A 20,336-nucleotide genomic window follows, 5' to 3' on the forward strand; every position below is an offset into this window, starting at 1 on the left:
TATTTACAATTATTTAAACATGCACCAAACATATTAAAGTTTGATATCTTTAATATGTGCAATTAAACAACATTTTCGAAGTTTTTGGCACTTTTTACATACTAAATATGCTTCTCATCTGAAACGCACATTTGCATGGTGCGACTAAGGGTGCCTACTAGGGCTGGGCAACATGACCACAAGAATTATATCTCAATATTTGTCAGCCTATTGATGATATTATATATATACAGGTGCATCTCAGTAAATTAGAATGTTGTGGAAAAGTTCATTTATTTCAGTAATTCAACTCAAATTGTGAAACTCGTGTATTAAATAAATTCAGTGCACACAGACTGAAGTAGTTTAAGTCTTTGGTTCTTTTAATTGTGATGATTTTGGCTCACATTTAACAAAAACCCACCAATTCACTATCTCAAAAAATTAGAATATGGTGACATGCTAATCAACTCAAAACACCTGCAAAGGTTTCCTGAGCCTTCAAAATGATCTCTCAATTTGGTTCACTAGGCTACACAATCATGGGGAAGACTGCTGATCTGACAGTTGTCCAGAAGACAATCATTGACACCCTTCACAAGGAGGGTAAGCCACAAACATTCATTGCCAAAGAAGCTGGCTGTTCACAGAGTGCTGTATCCAAGCATGTTAACAGAAAGTTGAGTGGAAGGAAAAAGTGTGGAAGAAAAAGATGCACAACCAACCGAGAGAACCGCAGCCTTATGAGGATTGTCAAGCAAAATCGATTCAAGAATTTGGGTGAACTTCACAAGGAATGGACTGAGGCTGGGGTCAAGGCATCAAGAGCCACCACACACAGACGTGTCAAGGAATTTGGCTACAGTTGTCGTATTCCTCTTGTTAAGCCACTCCTGAACCACAGACAACGTCAGAGGTGTCTTACCTGGGCTAAGGAGAAGAAGAACTGGACTGTTGCCCAGTGGTCCAAAGTCCTCTTTTCAGATGAGAGCAAGTTTTGTATTTCATTTGGAAACCAAGGTCCTAGAGTCTGGAGGAAGGGTGGAGAAGCTCATAGCCCAAGTTGCTTGAAGTCCAGTGTTAAGTTTCCACAGTCTGTGATGATTTGGGGTGCAATGTCATCTGCTGGTGTTGGTCCATTGTGTTTTTTGAAAACCAAAGTCACTGCACCCGTTTACCAAGAAATTTTGGAGCACTTCATGCTTCCTTCTGCTGACCAGCTTTTTAAAGATGCTGATTTCATTTTCCAGCAGGATTTGGCACCTGCCCACACTGCCAAAAGCACCAAAAGTTGGTTAAATGACCATGGTGTTGGTGTGCTTGACTGGCCAGCAAACTCACCAGACCTGAACCCCATAGAGAATCTATGGGGTATTGTCAAGAGGAAAATGAGAAACAAGAGACCAAAAAATGCAGATGAGCTGAAGGCCACTGTCAAAGAAACCTGGGCTTCCATACCACCTCAGCAGTGCCACAAACTGATCACCTCCATGCCACGCCGAATTGAGGCAGTAATTAAAGCAAAAGGAGCCCCTACCAAGTATTGAGTACATATACAGTAAATGAACATACTTTCCAGAAGGCCAACAATTCACTAAAAATGTTTTTTTTATTGGTCTTATGATGTATTCTAATTTTTTGAGATAGTAAATTGGTGGGTTTTTGTTAAATGTGAGCCAAAATCATCACAATTAAAAGAACCAAAGACTTAAACTACTTCAGTCTGTGTGCACTGAATTTATTTAATACACGAGTTTCACAATTTGAGTTGAATTACTGAAATAAATGAACTTTTCCATGACATTCTAATTTATTGAGATGCACCTGTATATATATATATATATATATATATATATATATATATTTATTTATATTTCGATAATTATGTATTAGCTCTGAAATGGCTCAAGTGATTTTTTTTTTTTTTTTTTTTTCTTCAAATCAGAGGAACCATAATTTCATCCAAAAGCCATTGTAGGCAAGTAGATTCAATATTTTAAAGGCATTGAATAAAAATCTATAAAGGCAATTTCTCACAGTTTTTCACTAAACACAAGGGAGAATGATATCTAATAATTTTCATTGATATGCACTTTTATATTTTATATGCAATGATCCATAGTAGCCTAATAAAAAGCATTATTTACCTGCAATCACAATTTTTTTTGAGTAAAGATATATTAACAAGTAAAAAAAACTACTTCACTTGAATATTGCATGATACTAAATTATTACTAAATTATTAAGTTTATTATTATAATATAATATTGAATTATCATTATTATTTTGAGGATTAGATCTGTAACATTAATGTCCTATTTACTTCACCTTCACCTTATTTTGACACTGAAAGTTCTTCAACAGTACGTTTTAATTAAAACTGTTTGATTATCATCATGATGTGTCTCGTCTTCGTTATTGTTGACAAAAAAAACATTTTTTAGTAATTTTTCAATGAAAAAATCATTCCTTTCAATTAAAAAAGCCAATCACCTTCTCCAGAACATGCATGGAGATTAGCTGTCCAACCTAAGACATAAATAAACCGTTTTTAACCTATTAGGTTAAACATAATAGGTTAAAAACCTAACCCTAACCACAAAGACCCTTTTTACAGTTTTCACCTTTACATCTACAGTTAAGGTCGAAACATACTCTACACAAGAACGGGAACACAGATGCTTCTAGCTACGTAAGCTTGATTTTGTGCACTGTTGCATTCTAAAATGTGTCAGACCACAATTCATTTGCTTGGTTGCATTCTCAACAATGCACATTAGTGTAAACTGTCCACTTCTAAGGCGAGTTTTCTCTTTCAAGTCAACTGCCGTCATGGTGGAGCAACAGTTTGAAGAGAATATTGCTGAGCAAGTAAGTTAGTCAATATATTTTAACAACTTACCTGAATAACAACTCATTTAATTTAATGGTACAAACTTTTGTGCATAACTATCACCCCTTTGAGTACTGAGGTTTGTTAACACCAGGGTAAAGCAAGAATGCACGTTAAGCATGTTCAACCAGGCCACGCATTGGCCAAGTGCTGCGTACGTGTACTTGCGTTAAGTATGTGGCCTTACAGTTATGCAAACAGTTAGAGCTCTGTTGGAAGGGCCTCAGATGTGGTTGTGACTCTGACTGTGTTTCAGGTTAGAGTGGAAAGGTATGAAAACACACTCACCAATCTGACAGGAAGACACGTCCACACTTCCTCTCAACAGATCCCCTAGAGGACTGTTCTCTGTCGTCTGCCGTGTGAGAGAGGTGGAAAAGTCAGAGCAAATCTGACATAACAGAGCAACAATAAACACAATACACATCAAACAGAGAACAAACACAAATGTGCTGAACTCACAGATCTGTCTGGCTCCATGGCTGTAGGGCTGATCTCCTCTACGTAGTTCGCAGGGAACCACAGCTGCTTCTTACCGCCACAGTCCCCTTTCCACCTGTGTGGAGAATATGCAGGTTTATTTTTATACAGCCGTACAGGTTCCTCATGTTTTGATTCAAATCTATTCAGCATCAGGAACTGAATGGGGCTGCACGGAGAGAAGTGGCCTTATTCAACTGAATAAGACACTTGATCATGACCATATTTGGAAAGTAAAATGTGATTGAAATTTGAAGCCTGATAGCACACGCACATCACCCAGACATCTATTTGATGTGTGTTTACATCTGGAAGACGTATTTTTAGGCTGTTTGCTCATCTGCAATACGTCAGATGTCAATAAAACATTCATCATATGTCTTTGAGACATTCATGATTTTGGATGTTTTTAAATCTGATCTTTTTAAGATGTTTAACAGATGTTAATTAAATTGTGATGCTTTCCAGATAAAAAGATCAAAAACAGATATCTGGGAGAAGTACGTACCGCAATCATAAAAAAAAAAGAAAAAAAAGGCCTGCATAACGCTAGCATTGTCCTTAGAGGTTGACCGATAGTGGATTTTGCAGATATCGATAACTAAGGTGGTGGAAAAGGCCGATAACTGATTAATCGGCCAATAGTTTTTCAAAATCAATTTATAGAAAGATTTAAAAAAAAAAAAAACATAGTCTTTCCTTACTATGAAGGGCTCAGACGTTGAGGCTACAAGAGTCCAAAATAATTAAAAAGCAGTTTATTGTACAACCAAAATCTTAGTAATATCTACAAAAATTTCAATTTGGTGTATTATGGGGGACTTTCAACTTAACACAAAACTTGGCTAACTTACAATGCTCTACATGGTTTATTAATAAGGAATAAAAAGAATTGGCAACAAAAATTCACTATCGGCACAGATATTTGCTGATAACCGATAATTCCAAAAAGCAATTATCGGCACTGATTAATCAGTAAAACGTAAATATCTAACTGTCATTCCATAACACTAACATTCTCAATAGCTCTAGTATACTCATTCCATCAGTACAGCATTGGCATTCGATAAAGCTGGCACTCTCGTTCCATAACTCTAGCATTCTCATTGCAAAAAACACTGCATTTATTTCTCAGTACATAGGATCTACCAAGTTCTTGTAATTGGCACAAATAGTATTTACAAACTATTGTTAGCAGCTAAACTATTTACACCAGGTTCAATGCTGAAAATTCCCTATTTTCTGGAGAAAAAAAAAGTTGGAATACTTACATTTATTGTTTCCCTGATAGCACACGTACATCACCCAGATGTCTATTTGATGTAGGGCTGAAACGATTAGTCGACGTTATTGACAACGTCCACAATAAAAAAATAAAATAAAAAAAAACTGTTGACAAAAATGTTAATTGTCGAATAGTCGTTTGATGTCATTTAACGTAACATGAGATCATACAAAACTCTAATGATGACGCGTGAGAGCAGCACTGCAGATCACACCTGACTGAGGAGAGGAATTACACAGCTCACAGTCCAGATGCTCTCCAAACTTTCCAAACAGCAAAGTATGAGGGAATTATACAAAAATTCCAAATAAGTAAATACAGAAGCACACTCATTGTGGAATAAGTGGAGCCAGAGCTGCCGCTCCGCTGCGTCTTTAAAGGAAACATCCCGGCGTCACATCTTTAATGTAGTTATATTTAATACGTTATAGCTTTATTAAAGTTCAAATAATAAGCAAGCAGATATGTAAATAACTACAAACTCAGAAACTGGCATTTCTCTGTGCGGACAGCGCCTCTTCTATGAGTTGCGTGAATGTCCCAATCTAAGGGGGAGAGATTGAAACTGCACCCGGCACTCTGTCGCAGGGACGCTCGTCCACCTCACGGGCACTTCATGCAGCTAGATTATAACGTGATGCTCGCGACTTTTTGAATCATAATACATGTGTCATTGTGCATTTCTTATCGTGAAGAAAATTGGCAATACACAGCTTTATTAATAAGAGAGAGTTTGTTTTTTTGTGAGTTAAAGATGGATTGAAGTAAACAGAAAGGTGAGAGAGGGTAAACTTCGCCCCATTATACACAGCAACAAAATACATTTTTGATTTGTTTTTGTTTTGGCTTGTTTTCCAATATAAATATCTAAAACTCCTTTAAAACAATGTACATTTACATTAGCAGCTGTACTGCAGAAGAAAAAATTATCTGAGAATGTTGAATATAATATTAAAAATACTAATATATGAAAATATCTAAAAATCCTTTAAAAATGAAGCATCATATAAGATATTTAGACTTGCTTTTAGAGAATAGATCTTGAATATAAGTATATTTTGTCTTCAATATAACAAAGTGAAAAAATACACTTATATACAAAATACACTTATATTTAAGATACATTCTCTTAAAGCAGTTCTAAATATCTTATATGTTGCTTCTCAAGTAAATTTATTTTTAGACAATTTTAAATGTTATACAAGATAAAAACACTTGATAACAATAGGATTTTTGCAGTGAATTTTTTACTGAATGAAACTTAATAAAAAGTTTTTTCCCTTTAATTCTGTGAATGTCATTTAGAGGTATTTTTAAAAGATGATTTTGTCCTCGTTATTGTTAGTAAGCACGTTTAATAGTCGGGGCACAAGCTGAATAATCGTTAAGAGCTAATGATTAATCGTGGCAATAATCGCAGAATAGTCGAATAATCGGTAGATTAATCGATTATCAAAATAATCGTTAGTTGCAGCCCTAATTTGATGTGTGTTTACATCTGGAAGACATAGTTTTAAGGTTGTTTGTTAATCTGTAATATTATAAGACGTTTTCTCTCGGATGTCAATAAGACATTCAGCAGATGTCTTTAAAACATTTATGATTTAGAATGTTTGTAAATCTGATCTTTTTAAGATGTTTAGCAGATGTTAATTAGATTGTGATTCTTTCGAGATGAAAAGATCTAAAACAGACATCTCGGAGATTTACATGTGCTATCTGGGTTAGCTTCCAGGAAAAAATACCTGGTTATTGTAATAGGCACAAACTTCATTACTAAACAATTTTTTCACCAAAACAATTCACGAAGAGATGTATATTCGTTTTGGTTAGAGTATAAATGTAAATCCTGACTTCTCTTGTACTCACCAGCCTCCTTCCTGTTTGTCCACATTCTGAATGATGGCGTTCTTGCTGAAAGAGAGCTCGTCATCACGCTGGGCTTTATATTCATACATGGCTCGGACTGTACACTGCACACACACATACACACATTGAATGTCATCAACCCTAAAGTGAACAGAGAAGTTCTCCATGTGTATAGAGACTAAAGGTACCTTGAATGTAGGCATCTGATTGGCTTCCACATAGAATCCAGGGTTACGACCCTCATAGAGAGATCCATAATCAGGCTCCTACACACACACACACACACACAAAGATCTTTATCAACCTTTTAAACACAACATTTAAAACTATAATGCATTTAGTGCATTGTTTAAGGACATCTGCTCTGCCAATGTACAACTAGATCATTACACACTCTTTGCAATGGTGAAATTTCTACAACAGTCAAGGAAGGGAACAAACATGACTGTCCTCAAAGATAGATCACAGTAGAGAAGTCTAACCGGGTCAGCGTTTTTAAATATCTTGTAAATGTGGGTTTATGTGCACTCACAGCAGTGCCGATCTTCTCCAGTGTCTCTTCATTGATGGGGTAACGCAGCTTCATCTTGCGGTACAGCGGATGTTTCTCATAGTAACTGATTAAATCCACTAAACTGTCAAACTCAGACGTGCCCAAAACCACCATCTGCCCCTCTTGCTGCACACGACAGTGTTTTATCTTCCCCTCCGCCCTGAGACACAGAGAATGACAGATGGAGAGAAAACCAGACAGTGGTGCATGAGCCTGCAATACTCTGTCACAATGCTAGGCTGTTCTGGATGGTTGCCAGTGTGTTGCAAAGGTGTTCTGGGTGATACCTGGGTGTTGCGAACTGGCCAGTCAAAAGATCCCATTCCCAAATCTTTCTGATATTCTGGTCCTAAATATGGCTCAGGTCTCTAAATTAATGCAACTCTTTAGGATTTTTCTTTTAAACATAATTGGACCGATAACTGGTTTGACCGATATTTTTGACCAATATTTACAATTTCGATTTGATTGGTTATCGGTGTCTCAATATCAAGTCTACCAATAAATGGCATTATTTAATGGGTCTCGAAATAATAGCGGACAACAAGGACATTAGCGGTCAAACGATATCGCCGAGGCTGATATTTGGTATTTTTAATATATCAACATCAGCAATAGATTTTCCCGTTTGGCCAATACGTTTTTCGAGCCATGACCTGCATGGATCACCCACTTGCATGTGTGAACAAATTGCTAAAATGTTATGACTAAACAGAAACTGCGTGAAGCTCTATGTACCATTTAAAACACACCAAAATGTAATTTTGTTTAATTTGCTTTCTATTTTTAAAGTTACAGTTTGTGTATTAAATTTGGATTAAATATAATGCAAAATGAAAGTGAATTAAATTTTTACCACTTTTATGTACATGTCATTTACTGTCATATTACATTGTGTTATTTCATTTATATCAGCTTTATATCAGCCACCCTGCTCTCTAGATATCGCCATTGGCCATGAAAAACCCAATCACTAAATGTCATTAAACTACTGTGCGTTCAACAGATCTGTATAAACGTGTGTTCTGCATAAATGACTCCACTTTTAGCTATTCTCAAGTGAGAAATGCATAGTATTTTAAGAAGGGCTGTCAATCACTAAAATATTTTAACTGAATTAATTACATGGTATGCCGATTAATTCATCAAATGAATTATCATAATTATAATAATACTAAATTATTACTGTGACACGTCAGGTTTTATTATTATAATCTAATGTTGAATTATTATTTTTATTCTGATTATTAGATTTGCGTTATACAAAAGTAATATATTTCTGTCCTGTTTACTTCACCTTCACCTAGGGGCTTTTATTTTGACACCGAAAGTGCAGTCATATTTACTTCAACTTCACAAGGACTTTTTAATTTGACACAGAAAAGGCAATGTGTATTTGACAGTTTACAATGTTCTACATTTCCTTAAACGCTGTAATCATCTCCTTTTCTGTTATACGATGCCGCATTTGTAGATTTGTATAATATCTTGTTGCGGTTACTAATGTTTGGAATTGCGCGAATACTTGAATCTGCATTACTTTGATTTCACAATGCACATGAACTGATCTGAGAGTGCCGCCATGTGCGTGCACACAGATCAGCACATCACCGGTTTGTCCTTAATCACACACAGACAATGTTTATCTGTGTTTAAATCACAGCCTTTTGTGGATTAATATTCACATGACCAACTCGCCATTTTGATGTTATTTTGATTAATTGTGCAACCCTGAAGGATCATGAAATTAGTCTACTGTTCTTTGAGGAACATAATGGCCAAATTAAAGCACATTAAAATCATCGCGATATTCATGATATTGGTAAATTTTTTATCGTCAGTAAAATTATCTTGATTATATCGTTGATATTCGATATATCGCCCAGCCCTAATTCACAGCAAATCCATTTTGCAATTGAATTTGTCAATCTGTCTCAGATAGATTAATTATTTAGTATATAAGGGATTTTCTAAGGACGTGTCAATGTACATCTGCGTCAGATGGGCGCTTTTGGAGCATCTCTGTTGCGTCGCATCAAACTAAATTTTTAGGTCACTGTGTCAAGTTTAACACAGTTTGAAACTTAGAAAAACATGTCTTAATATTCCTGCATTCGGAATTGCCCTCCATCAAGCTGTGTTTAAACGCAAGAGCGCGTCCATCCTTATGTTGTGCTGTCTGCTGTCGGTGTGTGTGGTTTGTTCTCTGTATAAGCTGCACATTGCCTATACAGCTGGAGTTTCAATTACTGCCCCCTGGAGAAAACAGGTGGTACTTCAAGCTTGAATTATGGTCCAGGGATATGATTAATTGCGTAAAAGTTTCTAACGTATTATATTTTATATAATTAATAGCACTGAATTAACGCATTAAATCGACAGCCCTAATTTTCAGATTTACAGTTAGACATAAATCAAAACAAAAACACATTTGTGATCATTTAGATTGCAAAATAACTATAATATTCATAATGCATAAATTTTTATTATTGTACTCCAATTATTACTTATTATAAAGAATAAAGAAATAATTAAATTCGTTTTGCATTTTGTTTTAATGTGTCCAATAACCAATAGGTTTAAAAGTATATATACAGTACTGTGCAAAAGTCTTAAGCACATAAGATGTTTCACAAAAGCATTTGTCTTAAGATGGTTATTTATATCTGCTACTTTAGTGTGTCAATAGGAAATATAAATGTTAGACTCCCAAACATTACTTTTGCAAATAGAAAAGATTAGAATAGAAGAACAGGGCGCCCTGCAACAGATGTCATGGCCCCTACAAAGCCCCCCACTGAACATCGTGTCAGTCTGAGATTACATAAAGAGACAGAAGCAATTGAGACAGCCTAAATAGATAGAAGAACTGTGATGAATTCTCCAAGAGGCTTGGAACATCCTATCTGCCAACAACCAAGAAAAACTGTGTCCAGGTGTACCTAGGAGAATTGGGGCTGTTTTAAAAGCAAAGGTGGTCACACCGAATATTGATTTAGCTTTTTTATGTTTACAGGACTTTGCATGACATTAATTGATAAATGAAAACTATTCATGTCATTATTTTTGAAGACATCCTCACTATGCAACATTTTTCACAAGTGCCTAAAACGTTTGCACAGTACTGTATATAAAACAAACAATATTGGTCAATGTCTAATTTTTTCACCCATTTCATCCACTAGGCAAATACTACATATGAGCAATAGTAAAAGTGCTCCTTGACTTACTAAATACCACTAACAAGGACACAATGAAAACATGGAAGCATGAGTGCGGATTTTACCGGAAGGAAATGGCGAAGGAGTTGAATTCAGTTCTCTTCCTCACGAGGAAAGCACCGTCACGCGGCACTCTCATCAGCATGTTTTCAGCCTGACTGCGGGAAAGACATGCGTGATACCACCTGCACAAAACAACAACACATAACACACGCTGAGGTTAGAGTCAACAGAAAGCAGGAAACTGTTGAAATCCCACTGCAGATCCTCTACTGTTGAAGTGAACGTTCAGACGCTTTATAAATAAAACCTGACTTGAGAGAGTGTGTGTTTTAGATCTATTAACTACAAAGGTGGATAGTTTGTGGTAAATAAAACAAATTAAAAAAATAAAATCACTTAGTTCATGCTTTGATGTAGTTCTTTTGTAGATGACAATCATAAACTACCCTTTGTAGTTCATTCCTGATTTTAACGTTTGTGAGGTGCTGAAGTGTAAAAGGGCAATTTCTTAAATAGAAATGTATGACATATTGGTGACTATATCAAAACTATTCCATTTTTTATATATATATATTTTTTAAAGATCAGCATGGGTATGATTTTTCCAAAACAATCATATTCAAACAGTGAACTAATTTCTATGCCAGGTTAGCAAAGTATTATATAGTTCTGTATAGTATTACATAGTTATCTTTTCCACTGTACATAAACATTTTTGATGCCTTATTTCATCTGCAAAATGTAAAAGTTTACATTGTAAAATTGTGCAATAATGAAAGCTATTTATTAATATTAAACTACAAATATAACTGCAAGACCCACTCTTTGCTCTCATGAGCGTTGGTTTGCGGCACTGGCTCCGTCAGCTTCATCTCAAACTCGTTGCAGCGCAGAGGCACCTGCTGGTAATGTGTGATGAGCGCAAACAGCGTGTCAAACACAAGATTATCCGTCAGGTAGAACTTTGGGCTTCCAGCTTCCTGTCGAGAGTGAATCCTGCAGTGCTGGACTCGACCGGACCGCCTGATGAGAGGACAAGAGGACGAGAGGAAACAGTCAACCATTTTATTGTGATAGATAGTTTGTGGCCTGAAGGTCTGAGACTAGCAGTATTTTCTGTTAACAAATGAGTTTTTTGGGAATTTTGAGTAAATATTGTGTGAAATAAGTGTTCATTTAAATTCAGCAATTTTGCTAATGTCTCATTTGCTGTCATATTTTATAAATCGATTGGCATTATATCACATGAAAGAAATGAGGTTAAGTGAGGTGTTATTACCAGAAAGAGAGTGTGTAGTCGCCCACAAACGTCTCACTCTCGCGCACCAGAAATGATCCGTCAGGAGCTCCGGTTTCCAGACAGTATTCAGACAACAGACGTTCGGCGATCTGACGCCCATCTCGCCCTGCACCCAGCTTACCGTGAAACCACTTCTCCGTTACATGCTGGTCCATCCCATTACAGATCTACAGAGGACAAAGAAAAGAAATACACAAACATGAACACTATTCATCAGTGCTTTGGAGGCTACTTTAAATGATAAATATATGTTATTTATGAATATAAAGTTTGCATTTTGTTAAACTAACATTTCAAAGTAGCAGAATATCAATGACTACCCTTTTTGAAAAAGTAGTTAGCTACAATGCTGGAGACCAAAATATTATTTAGTTTTCCACGTAACCGTACATCTCACGCACTAGTTTTTCTAGACACATGGACAGTTTGTGTATTTGTCAGAACGCGCGCCTGCAGTTGAGAGTGCTAAAATAGTATCACAAAGCCTTCGTAGTGCACATGCATCGAACACATCTCTATGGGTTTGCAGTTAAGAGTATACTTTGAAAGGCTGATTGCTGACTCTTTGCAAGATGGAACACAGAGAAACTACGTATACCTTAGCCTTAAGTTACTACAAAATAGCTAAATAACTATTAAAAGTTAACTATTAAACTATTAAAAATAAACACCCTAATTTATGCCAAAGCATACTTCGGTCTTCCATGTGCTTGTACGACTCGTGTACAGTTCGCGGGGTAAAAATTCCATCATCAACACAGAACACTCGGAATGACCGCGTGCAGCCTAGTTTTTCTAAACACATGTACAGAAACAAAGAATTTTTAGAGAAACGAAGTCTACCCCAGCCTTAAGGCGGGGTCACATTTACCTTTGCACAGTGTAATTCCGTGGGTAAAGAAATGGGGGCGGACGTTGAGCACGTGTGTATCCAGAAAAAACGAATGGCCAAGCAGCCTCTTTGTATTGCTGCACTTTATACTCTAGGAGAGTGAAGTTAAAAAGAAACTTGCCACTAAAATGTTATCCTTGTCCACTGTGTATATTCGTGTAGCTGTGTATGAAGCCCCGCCCACACAAAGGTCACTGCCATACCAAGCAACTTCCTATTGAACAACTCTGCAAATTTGTCTCTCAAATTTCACCAAACTTGAACTCCACATGAAATACGCAAGGGTAAATTCTTTGCCACCGGAAGTCCATTGCACAAAATTCACTATCACAAGGTTTCCCATTGAGATGACTGTATTTCACCCGTGGAATTTCACAATGGTCAAAAAAAGGAAAAGCAAACGTAAATAAAATGGCTTATAAAATAGAAACGGCCTTCTGGAATCAATTTAGAATTTAGATTGCACATTGTCTAAAATAAGTGTTTTAATAAGCAATTTTGTGTGTCTAATTTCTCATCAATTTGTGTAGTGCATATATCAGCATAAAATTGGCCGTTGGCAAACCCACCTTCCCAGATATTAGATTCTACTTCTAAAGGCCAGTTGAAACTTCTACGTCGAAGCTACACCATATGTTCGATTTGCATTTATACTTCTGCTTTGGTGTGTTTGCTTCATTCTGTGAATACACAGCCACAATGCTAGTGTATGAAAGAAAATCCAAAGCAATGTAATTTACGGATTCAAATTAATTTATTAAATAATTGTAACATTAAAAACGAGTTCAAAGTATGTAAACATGTTGAGATTTAGGTACATTTGTACAGTATTATACATGTTCACACTTGTAACTTCATAAAAAAACATAACCAGAATATAAAAACAGCAGATGCTCCCGATTACAATGAGCCCAAATACAATGTGATATGATGCACAGATCTTAAAATAATCCTGGAGAAAATAAATTTCTTCCTCAGATATCTCTTTTGTCATCCTGGGGGATGGTCTCTGGTTACAAAGCAGACCAATCAAAGCTGTTGTGGTCTGCGTTGATGCGATGCAATGTTTTTGGAGAGGTGCACGGCACAGGCTTTGCTGTAAATGAGTAGATATGTGTAGCCTACATCGGAGGTTTGACCCCCAAGTATAAATCGGCTTTAACACTGATTTTGTGAGATATGTTTTGCTCACCTCTCTATGTTCCTCCTCATCCTCGTTCCCTTGATTACTGGACGTCTCTTCAGAGTAATAGATCTTATTGCTGGTCAGAACAAAGAAGTGAGGATACCACTCCTACAAGGACAAGAGCAGTTTACATTCACAAAATGTCACACATTAAATCCATATATAAAAGAATGACCCCAACAAATTGAACAGTGGAGGCTTCATATGCAAATATTAAAGTACATATATATATATATATATATATATGAGAGAGAGAGAGAGAGAGAGAGAGAGAGAGAGAGAGAGAGAGAGAGAGAGAGAGAGAGAGAGAGAGAGAGAGAGAGAGAGAGAGAGAGGAGGATTGTCAATGATCTGCTCACATGGTTGATGGGGTCCTCCAGATAGAGAATGCCGTTCTTGATGGAGTTACTGATGTCATTCTCAGAGTAAGGTGTTGAAGACGAGACCTCCTCATATGCACTGCCTTCAGCCAACTTCTTGTGCTGAGTAGACACAATGTAAACAATAAAGCAGTATTAACAAAAAGGTCTTTGTGCAGTCTTGACTGCTAGAGGTGGATGGTATGAACAAAACTTTACATAATGGTAACAGGTATTTTTAGGGCAAAATTAACATGTTAATTTCTGAGTTTAATAAGGCCTGTCTAAAAAAAAATGCAATTATTAAAGCATCTGTTTTTCCCCATTTCCTATTCCTTCATGTTATATTTGCATGCAAATTAAGGACATAAAATGCATTTTTTTGTCTAATTAAATATGCCTTTTATGGGTCTTAAAATAACATATGAAAATTAACTTAATAATGAATTCTATTACTACTGCATAATAATATTCAAATAAATAGTATGTTAAAATAAATAATAATAGATTTTATGTTACTAAAATATAATAGTTTGCTGTGTGTGAAAGTAAATAAATCAAGACTAAAAAATTATAAATAATAAAAGTTGAATAAAGTGGACCAAAAATGTAAATATTTTAAATATTTGTAACCCAAGTACTTTGATATTTGAATAATTATTCATGTCATTCTACCCTTGTGCGATATTGTCAAAGTTTACAAAGCCTTAAAAGTATGTCGGCCGATAGTGGATTTGCTGATACCGATAACTAAGGTGGTGGAAAATGCTGATAACTTAAGGCCGATAATTAATTGGGTAATAGTTTTTAAACTCGATTTAAAGAATGTTAAAGAACATTCTTTTTCCTTTCCCTACTTTGACGGACACAGACATACAAGAGTCTACAAGTGACTGCAAGAGTTTAAAATGAATAAAATCCCAGATGCATTTTACTGAATAACCAAAATCCTAATAATAACCAGAAAAAAAATTGAGATTTGGAGCATAACGCAGAAATATGAGCAAGCCTGAAATACACATACTTATTTCTGGACTCTTATTTTGAAATAACGGAGACTTGGCTCGTACAATGCTCTCCTACAGTTAAGCATTAAACAAATATATTCGTTAGATTAAGGATTTTGCATATAAATATGTTGGAGACACAATATATGCTGACAGGGCATGTTTCAATTTAGTTGCATTTTTCTCTTCATGCCCTCGCTTCAATTTAGAACTCTTGAGTTATCCAATCAAAACCAAATTTGCATTGAAATGAGGATGAAAATATGGCTGAATATTGTCAGTCAGTGATTGTTTTAATTTAATCTCTAGAGGCTGCGGTTATACTGTAGAACCAAGTCGTTCCAACTGTAGAATCCTCCAGTGCCAACCACAGAGGAACATGAAGGAATACTATCGGTAAAACTGATATATCAGTCTACCTCTACTAAAAGGAAATCATAGGCCCATTTCATTATGTTATTCATTATGTTAGACATACATGTTCATATATCGGTTTTTCCGATTAATCGTGCTGATAGTTGCTTTCCTCATTTAAGTTTATTCCTCATCACTAAACCTCATCTGAGGAAACATAAACATATAAACACTCCATCTGTTATGTATATAAGCTGTAAAAAGTGTAATTTTGTAAATACTCACATATAGACCACTGTAAGTAAGCCAAGTCTCGGACTTCTTTAAAGTTGAAAGTCCCCATAATGCACCAGTCTTATTTTTTTTTAGTTGTTATTGAGACTTTGGTTGCACAATTAACTGCTTTTGTTATTTTATTTATTTACTTGTAGCCTCAATGTCTGTGCAATTAATAGCAAGGAAAGTCTAAGATTTTTTTAAACTATAGGCCGATTAAACGGTTATCAACCTTTTCTACCACCTTACTTTAGTATTGGCAAAATACACTTCTGGTCGAACACTAATTATGGCGTATAATTAATATGATAGGTACGGCTTACATGAAGCGACATATGAGTAAACTGCCTCATCTTAAGGTTAATGTGGAATAGGCTTAGACAATTATATTGTTAATTGCAATTATCTGTTTGTAATTGTGACAGCTCTAATCAAATCTAACATGATTAATCACAGAAAAGTGTCAGTTGAAATTGTTTTAATTGTTTCACAGCCCTAGTAATTTTATTTCATGGTACTGGTATACATTAAAATATACTTTGTTAAACAACTTATTTTTGGATAATCCAATGAAATAAATATGTTACTAATGAAAGAACTTTCTTAAATCCTAAAAGACAAAACTTTTCATCACAAATGAATGATAAATCTGTCATCAACGCAAACACAGCGTCGCATTTTGAACGCTTAAAAACAGAAGACTCAAAATACCATTTTTAAATCCAGTTTTATTTTTACTTTGCTTTTGAGATTGTTTTAGGTGTAAATATATTTCCTGCTGAGCCAATAAGCTCTCACCTTGATGAGGATCTTTTTCTTGAGCTGATTGGGCGAGGGGAGACCGTCCGCTGAGATGTCCACTGCTTTGGTCAAGAGCATCTCTCCAAAAACTTTCTTGAAGTAGGTGGCCATGTTTCTCTGCTGAACTATACTGCAGTGGTCTTCAATGGAGAGGACGATGGGATAGCTGTATACAAACACACACATACATGATCCAAATCATCACAGCTATTAAAGTAGAAATGTATATACACAGAAATAGAAACACACAGAGGGAGATCATGCAGATGTCATCATTATCTTTGAGCAGAAGTGTGACATATTTGACACTCACTCAGAAGTGACAAAAGCATGTTCTTTGATGGTGTGAAGCACATCGCTGAATTTAATCTTTGTGGTGAGCGTGTGACCATGATAGATGACGGGCATCCCATCAGGACCGTCCCAGCAGTCCACTGCACAAACACACAAACTGACATGAATATACAAACGCAACAAACACAATCTACTGTACAACCAACTGAAATATAACCAATCGTCTCACACACTAGACCACAATTCTAGTCCTGTAGATTTAGTCCTAAAGAAAAGGATCCTATAATTCTTATCCGAAAGTGATTTTATAATTCATTTGCACAAAAAAAAAAAAAAAAAATTCAAAATGTAGTTCTTAAAGGAATAGTTCACCCAAAAATAATTTTTTTCTCACCATAATATCGTTCCAAATGACTTTTTATTTTGTATGACTTTCTTTGTTCCATAAAACACAATGTAAAAAGTCTTCATAGGGTTTATTTGCCATGTCATTATTAATGATTTGATTTAAGAGCAAATAACAACTTAAATTTTGTTCTGTTGGTCTTATGGCTGCATAAGACTTGGAATATAGTGTATGAATTGTATCGATAATGTTTACTGTGGATTTATGGTGGGGTTTTTTGGTCATTTTTTTTTTTTTTTTTTTTTTACTTGGCTGAACAGTCACAATTCACTTATTTTATGACAAATTTACCCTGTTAAGACACTTTAAAAATTCACCTTTTGTGTTTCAAGGAAAAAATAAATTCATGAGTTTGGAGCGACATGAGGGTGAGTAAATAATGAAAATGTTCATATTTTGTTGAATTATTCCTATAAATAAATTTAAAAAGCTAGAACACAGAAAATGACTACTAGAAGGAATAAAAAAAAGATAATAATTTTAGGATTTCAATGCAATCTTATAAAACAATATCAGTATATTAAAGTTTAAATATTTCAGAAGTTATTTACTCAATAGTAAGAGCAGTGAAAGGTGGCATATAACATTAATAATGATTGGCTGAGTGCTGGTGAAACTCACGCTCGATGCATCTGCAGCCCATCCGCAGACAGCGTGCATACGCCTCCAGAGACGACTCGCTGGAAAACTGGTCTCCCGTCAGATAGCTAAAAACACACAAACACACGTCAGGGTCTGTGCACCTTGGTAACTGCCTAGCAACCAGATGGGATCACCCTAGCAACCGAGTAGCAAAACACATATCTCTGCAGCATAACATCGCAGAGAATTCCGGGTTAGCTCATTTGACTCAGACTAGCAATAAGCCTTTTTACTATCACCCTGGTAACTGACTAGCAATCAAATGGGATAACCCTAGCAAAAGTCTATCTATCTGTCTGTCTGTCTGTCTATCTATCTTAAACTTTCAGACCAGGCTTTTTCAAGCCAATCTAAAATTTGTCCACAAACTTTTTTTTATCTAGCTAAACCAGTACACTTCAACTCAACTTAATACATTTATGTTTGAAATGAGAACATAATTATACAGCGGAAAGTCCAAGTGATATTTAACACAGTCACAAAAAGTGAAATGATCACATTGCTATGAAATGTTCAGATGGACTTCTAACGGATGGAGTTCACTCAACGTGATTTTTTACTGTTTGCTCAATTAACTTATTTAAATTGCAACAGAATTCTTAAGCATTTGGTACAGTCCATCCATGTTCACTTAATCCAATTGTGTTGGGACTATGTGAATAATATTTGTTGCATCAATGTATTGCTAAACTTGGCAGGGGACTTCCAGTTCCCAGCATGCTTTGCATGGGACTGGATTGTTATTTAACGTATTTCTACTAGGCTTGGGGTCGATGCCTTTACACACATCGATAATAGGAAGATTTTCCCGATGATTATCGATATAAATCAGGATTTTATTTTATTTTTCAGATATAAATTGGGCTGCTCATTGCACAATAGTTTTTTCAACACAACTTTGGTAAAGTGAGAGCGGCAGGGTATATTAAAGGGGGGTCAAATACCGGACGTGTCTGGAGGATGACATGGCGCGTTCTAAAATTCAAAACAATTATTTATTTTATACAGAAGGTACGAACACACCACCAACACTCAGTCTCAAACTTAGCAACTTTTATTTAAAAGATAAAAACTGAAATATTACATTGACATAAGTATTCAGACCCTTTGCTATGACACTTGAAATTGAGCTCAGGTGCATCCCATCACCTGGATCATCTTTGAGATGTTTCTACACTTTGATTGGAGTCCACCGGTTGCAAATTCAATTGATTGGACATGATTTAGAAAGGCACACACCTGTCTATATAAGGTCTCACAGCTGAAAATGCATATCAGAGTAAAAAAAACAGCCATTAGGGCAAAGGAACTGCCTGCAGAGCTCGGAGACAGGATTGTGTAGAGGCACAGATCTAGGGAAGGCTACAAATTTCAGCTGCATTGAAGGTTCCCATGAGCACAGTGGCCTCCATAACATAAAAGGCTCTGGGTTACTGATCAGAAGGTCGGGGGTTCAAGTCCCAGCACCGCCAAGATGCCACTGTTGGGCCCTTGAGCAAGGCCCTTGACCCTATCTGCTCCAGGGGCACTGTATCATGGCTGACCATGCACTCTGACCCCAGCTTAGCTGGGATATGTGAAAAAAAAGAATTTCACTGTATATGTGCAAATGTATAATGTGTGATAAATAAATAAAATTATTATTATTATTATTATTATTATTATAATTTTAAATTATAATTAATTCTTAAATGGAAGAAGATTGGAACAACCAGGACACTTCCTAGAGCTGGCCGTCTGGCCAAACCATGCAGTCAGGGGAGAAGGGCCTTGGTAAGAGAGGTGACCAAGAACCCGATGGTCACTCTGGTTGAGCTCCAGAGATCATGTGTGGAGATGGGAGAAACTTGCAGAAGGACAACCATCACTGCAACACTCCACCAATCTGGGCTTTATGGCAGAGTGGCCAGATGGAAGCCTCTCAGTGCAAGACACATAAAATAGAACCTAAAGGACTCTCAGACTGTGAGAAACAAGATTCTCTGGTCTGTTGAAACAAAGACTGAACTGTTTGGCCTTAAGTCCACGCGTCATGTCTGGAGGAAACCAGGCACTGCTCTGGGTGGCGGAGGACGAATCCCAGTTGCCTCCGCGTCTGAGACCGTCAACCCGCGCATCTTATCACGTGGCTTGTTGAGCGCGTTGCCATGGAGACATAGCGCGTGTGGAGGCTTCATGCCATCCACCGCGGCAATCACGCTCAACTCACCACGTGCCCACCAAGAACGAACCACGTTATAGCGACCACGAGGAGGTTACTCCATGTGACTCTACCCTCCCTAGCAACCGGGCCGATTTGGTTGCTTAGGAGACCTGGCTGGAGTCACTCAGCACATCCTGGGATTCGAACTAGCGAACTCCAGGTGTGGTAGCCAGCGTCTTTACCACTGAGCTACCCAGGCCCCCCAGTACAGAGATATCCTTAATGAAAACCTGGTCCAGAGTGCTCAGGACCTCAGACTGGGCCAAAGGTTCACCTTCCAACAGGACAATGACCCCAAGCACAAAGCCAAGACAACGCAAGAATGGCTTAGGG

The 20,336-nt window shown here is 36.5% G+C and overlaps 1 protein-coding gene across 3 annotated transcripts in view; it reads right to left on the reverse strand.

Moving 5' to 3' along the window:
• Positions 1 to 20,336, reverse strand: part of LOC127419780 (1-phosphatidylinositol 4,5-bisphosphate phosphodiesterase gamma-1-like) — a 91,657-nt gene that overhangs the window by 16,596 nt on the left and 54,725 nt on the right. For all 3 annotated transcript variants that reach the window (XM_051661502.1, XM_051661500.1, XM_051661503.1), the window contains exons 12-24: positions 17,780 to 17,865; positions 16,772 to 16,892; positions 16,456 to 16,624; positions 14,021 to 14,143; positions 13,668 to 13,769; positions 11,563 to 11,750; positions 11,106 to 11,306; positions 10,346 to 10,465; positions 7,039 to 7,219; positions 6,695 to 6,772; positions 6,507 to 6,610; positions 3,335 to 3,428; positions 3,161 to 3,227 (exon numbers count right to left, since the gene is read on the reverse strand). In XM_051661502.1, coding sequence (XP_051517462.1) covers positions 3,161 to 3,227; positions 3,335 to 3,428; positions 6,507 to 6,610; positions 6,695 to 6,772; positions 7,039 to 7,219; positions 10,346 to 10,465; positions 11,106 to 11,306; positions 11,563 to 11,750; positions 13,668 to 13,769; positions 14,021 to 14,143; positions 16,456 to 16,624; positions 16,772 to 16,892; positions 17,780 to 17,865 — 1,634 coding nt within the window. The remainder of the gene's footprint in view (positions 1 to 3,160; positions 3,228 to 3,334; positions 3,429 to 6,506; positions 6,611 to 6,694; positions 6,773 to 7,038; positions 7,220 to 10,345; positions 10,466 to 11,105; positions 11,307 to 11,562; positions 11,751 to 13,667; positions 13,770 to 14,020; positions 14,144 to 16,455; positions 16,625 to 16,771; positions 16,893 to 17,779; positions 17,866 to 20,336) is intronic.

The sequence above is a fragment of the Myxocyprinus asiaticus genome, chromosome 29 (genome assembly GCF_019703515.2).
Source record: "Myxocyprinus asiaticus isolate MX2 ecotype Aquarium Trade chromosome 29, UBuf_Myxa_2, whole genome shotgun sequence".
Classification (NCBI taxonomy): Eukaryota; Metazoa; Chordata; class Actinopteri; order Cypriniformes; family Catostomidae; genus Myxocyprinus; species Myxocyprinus asiaticus.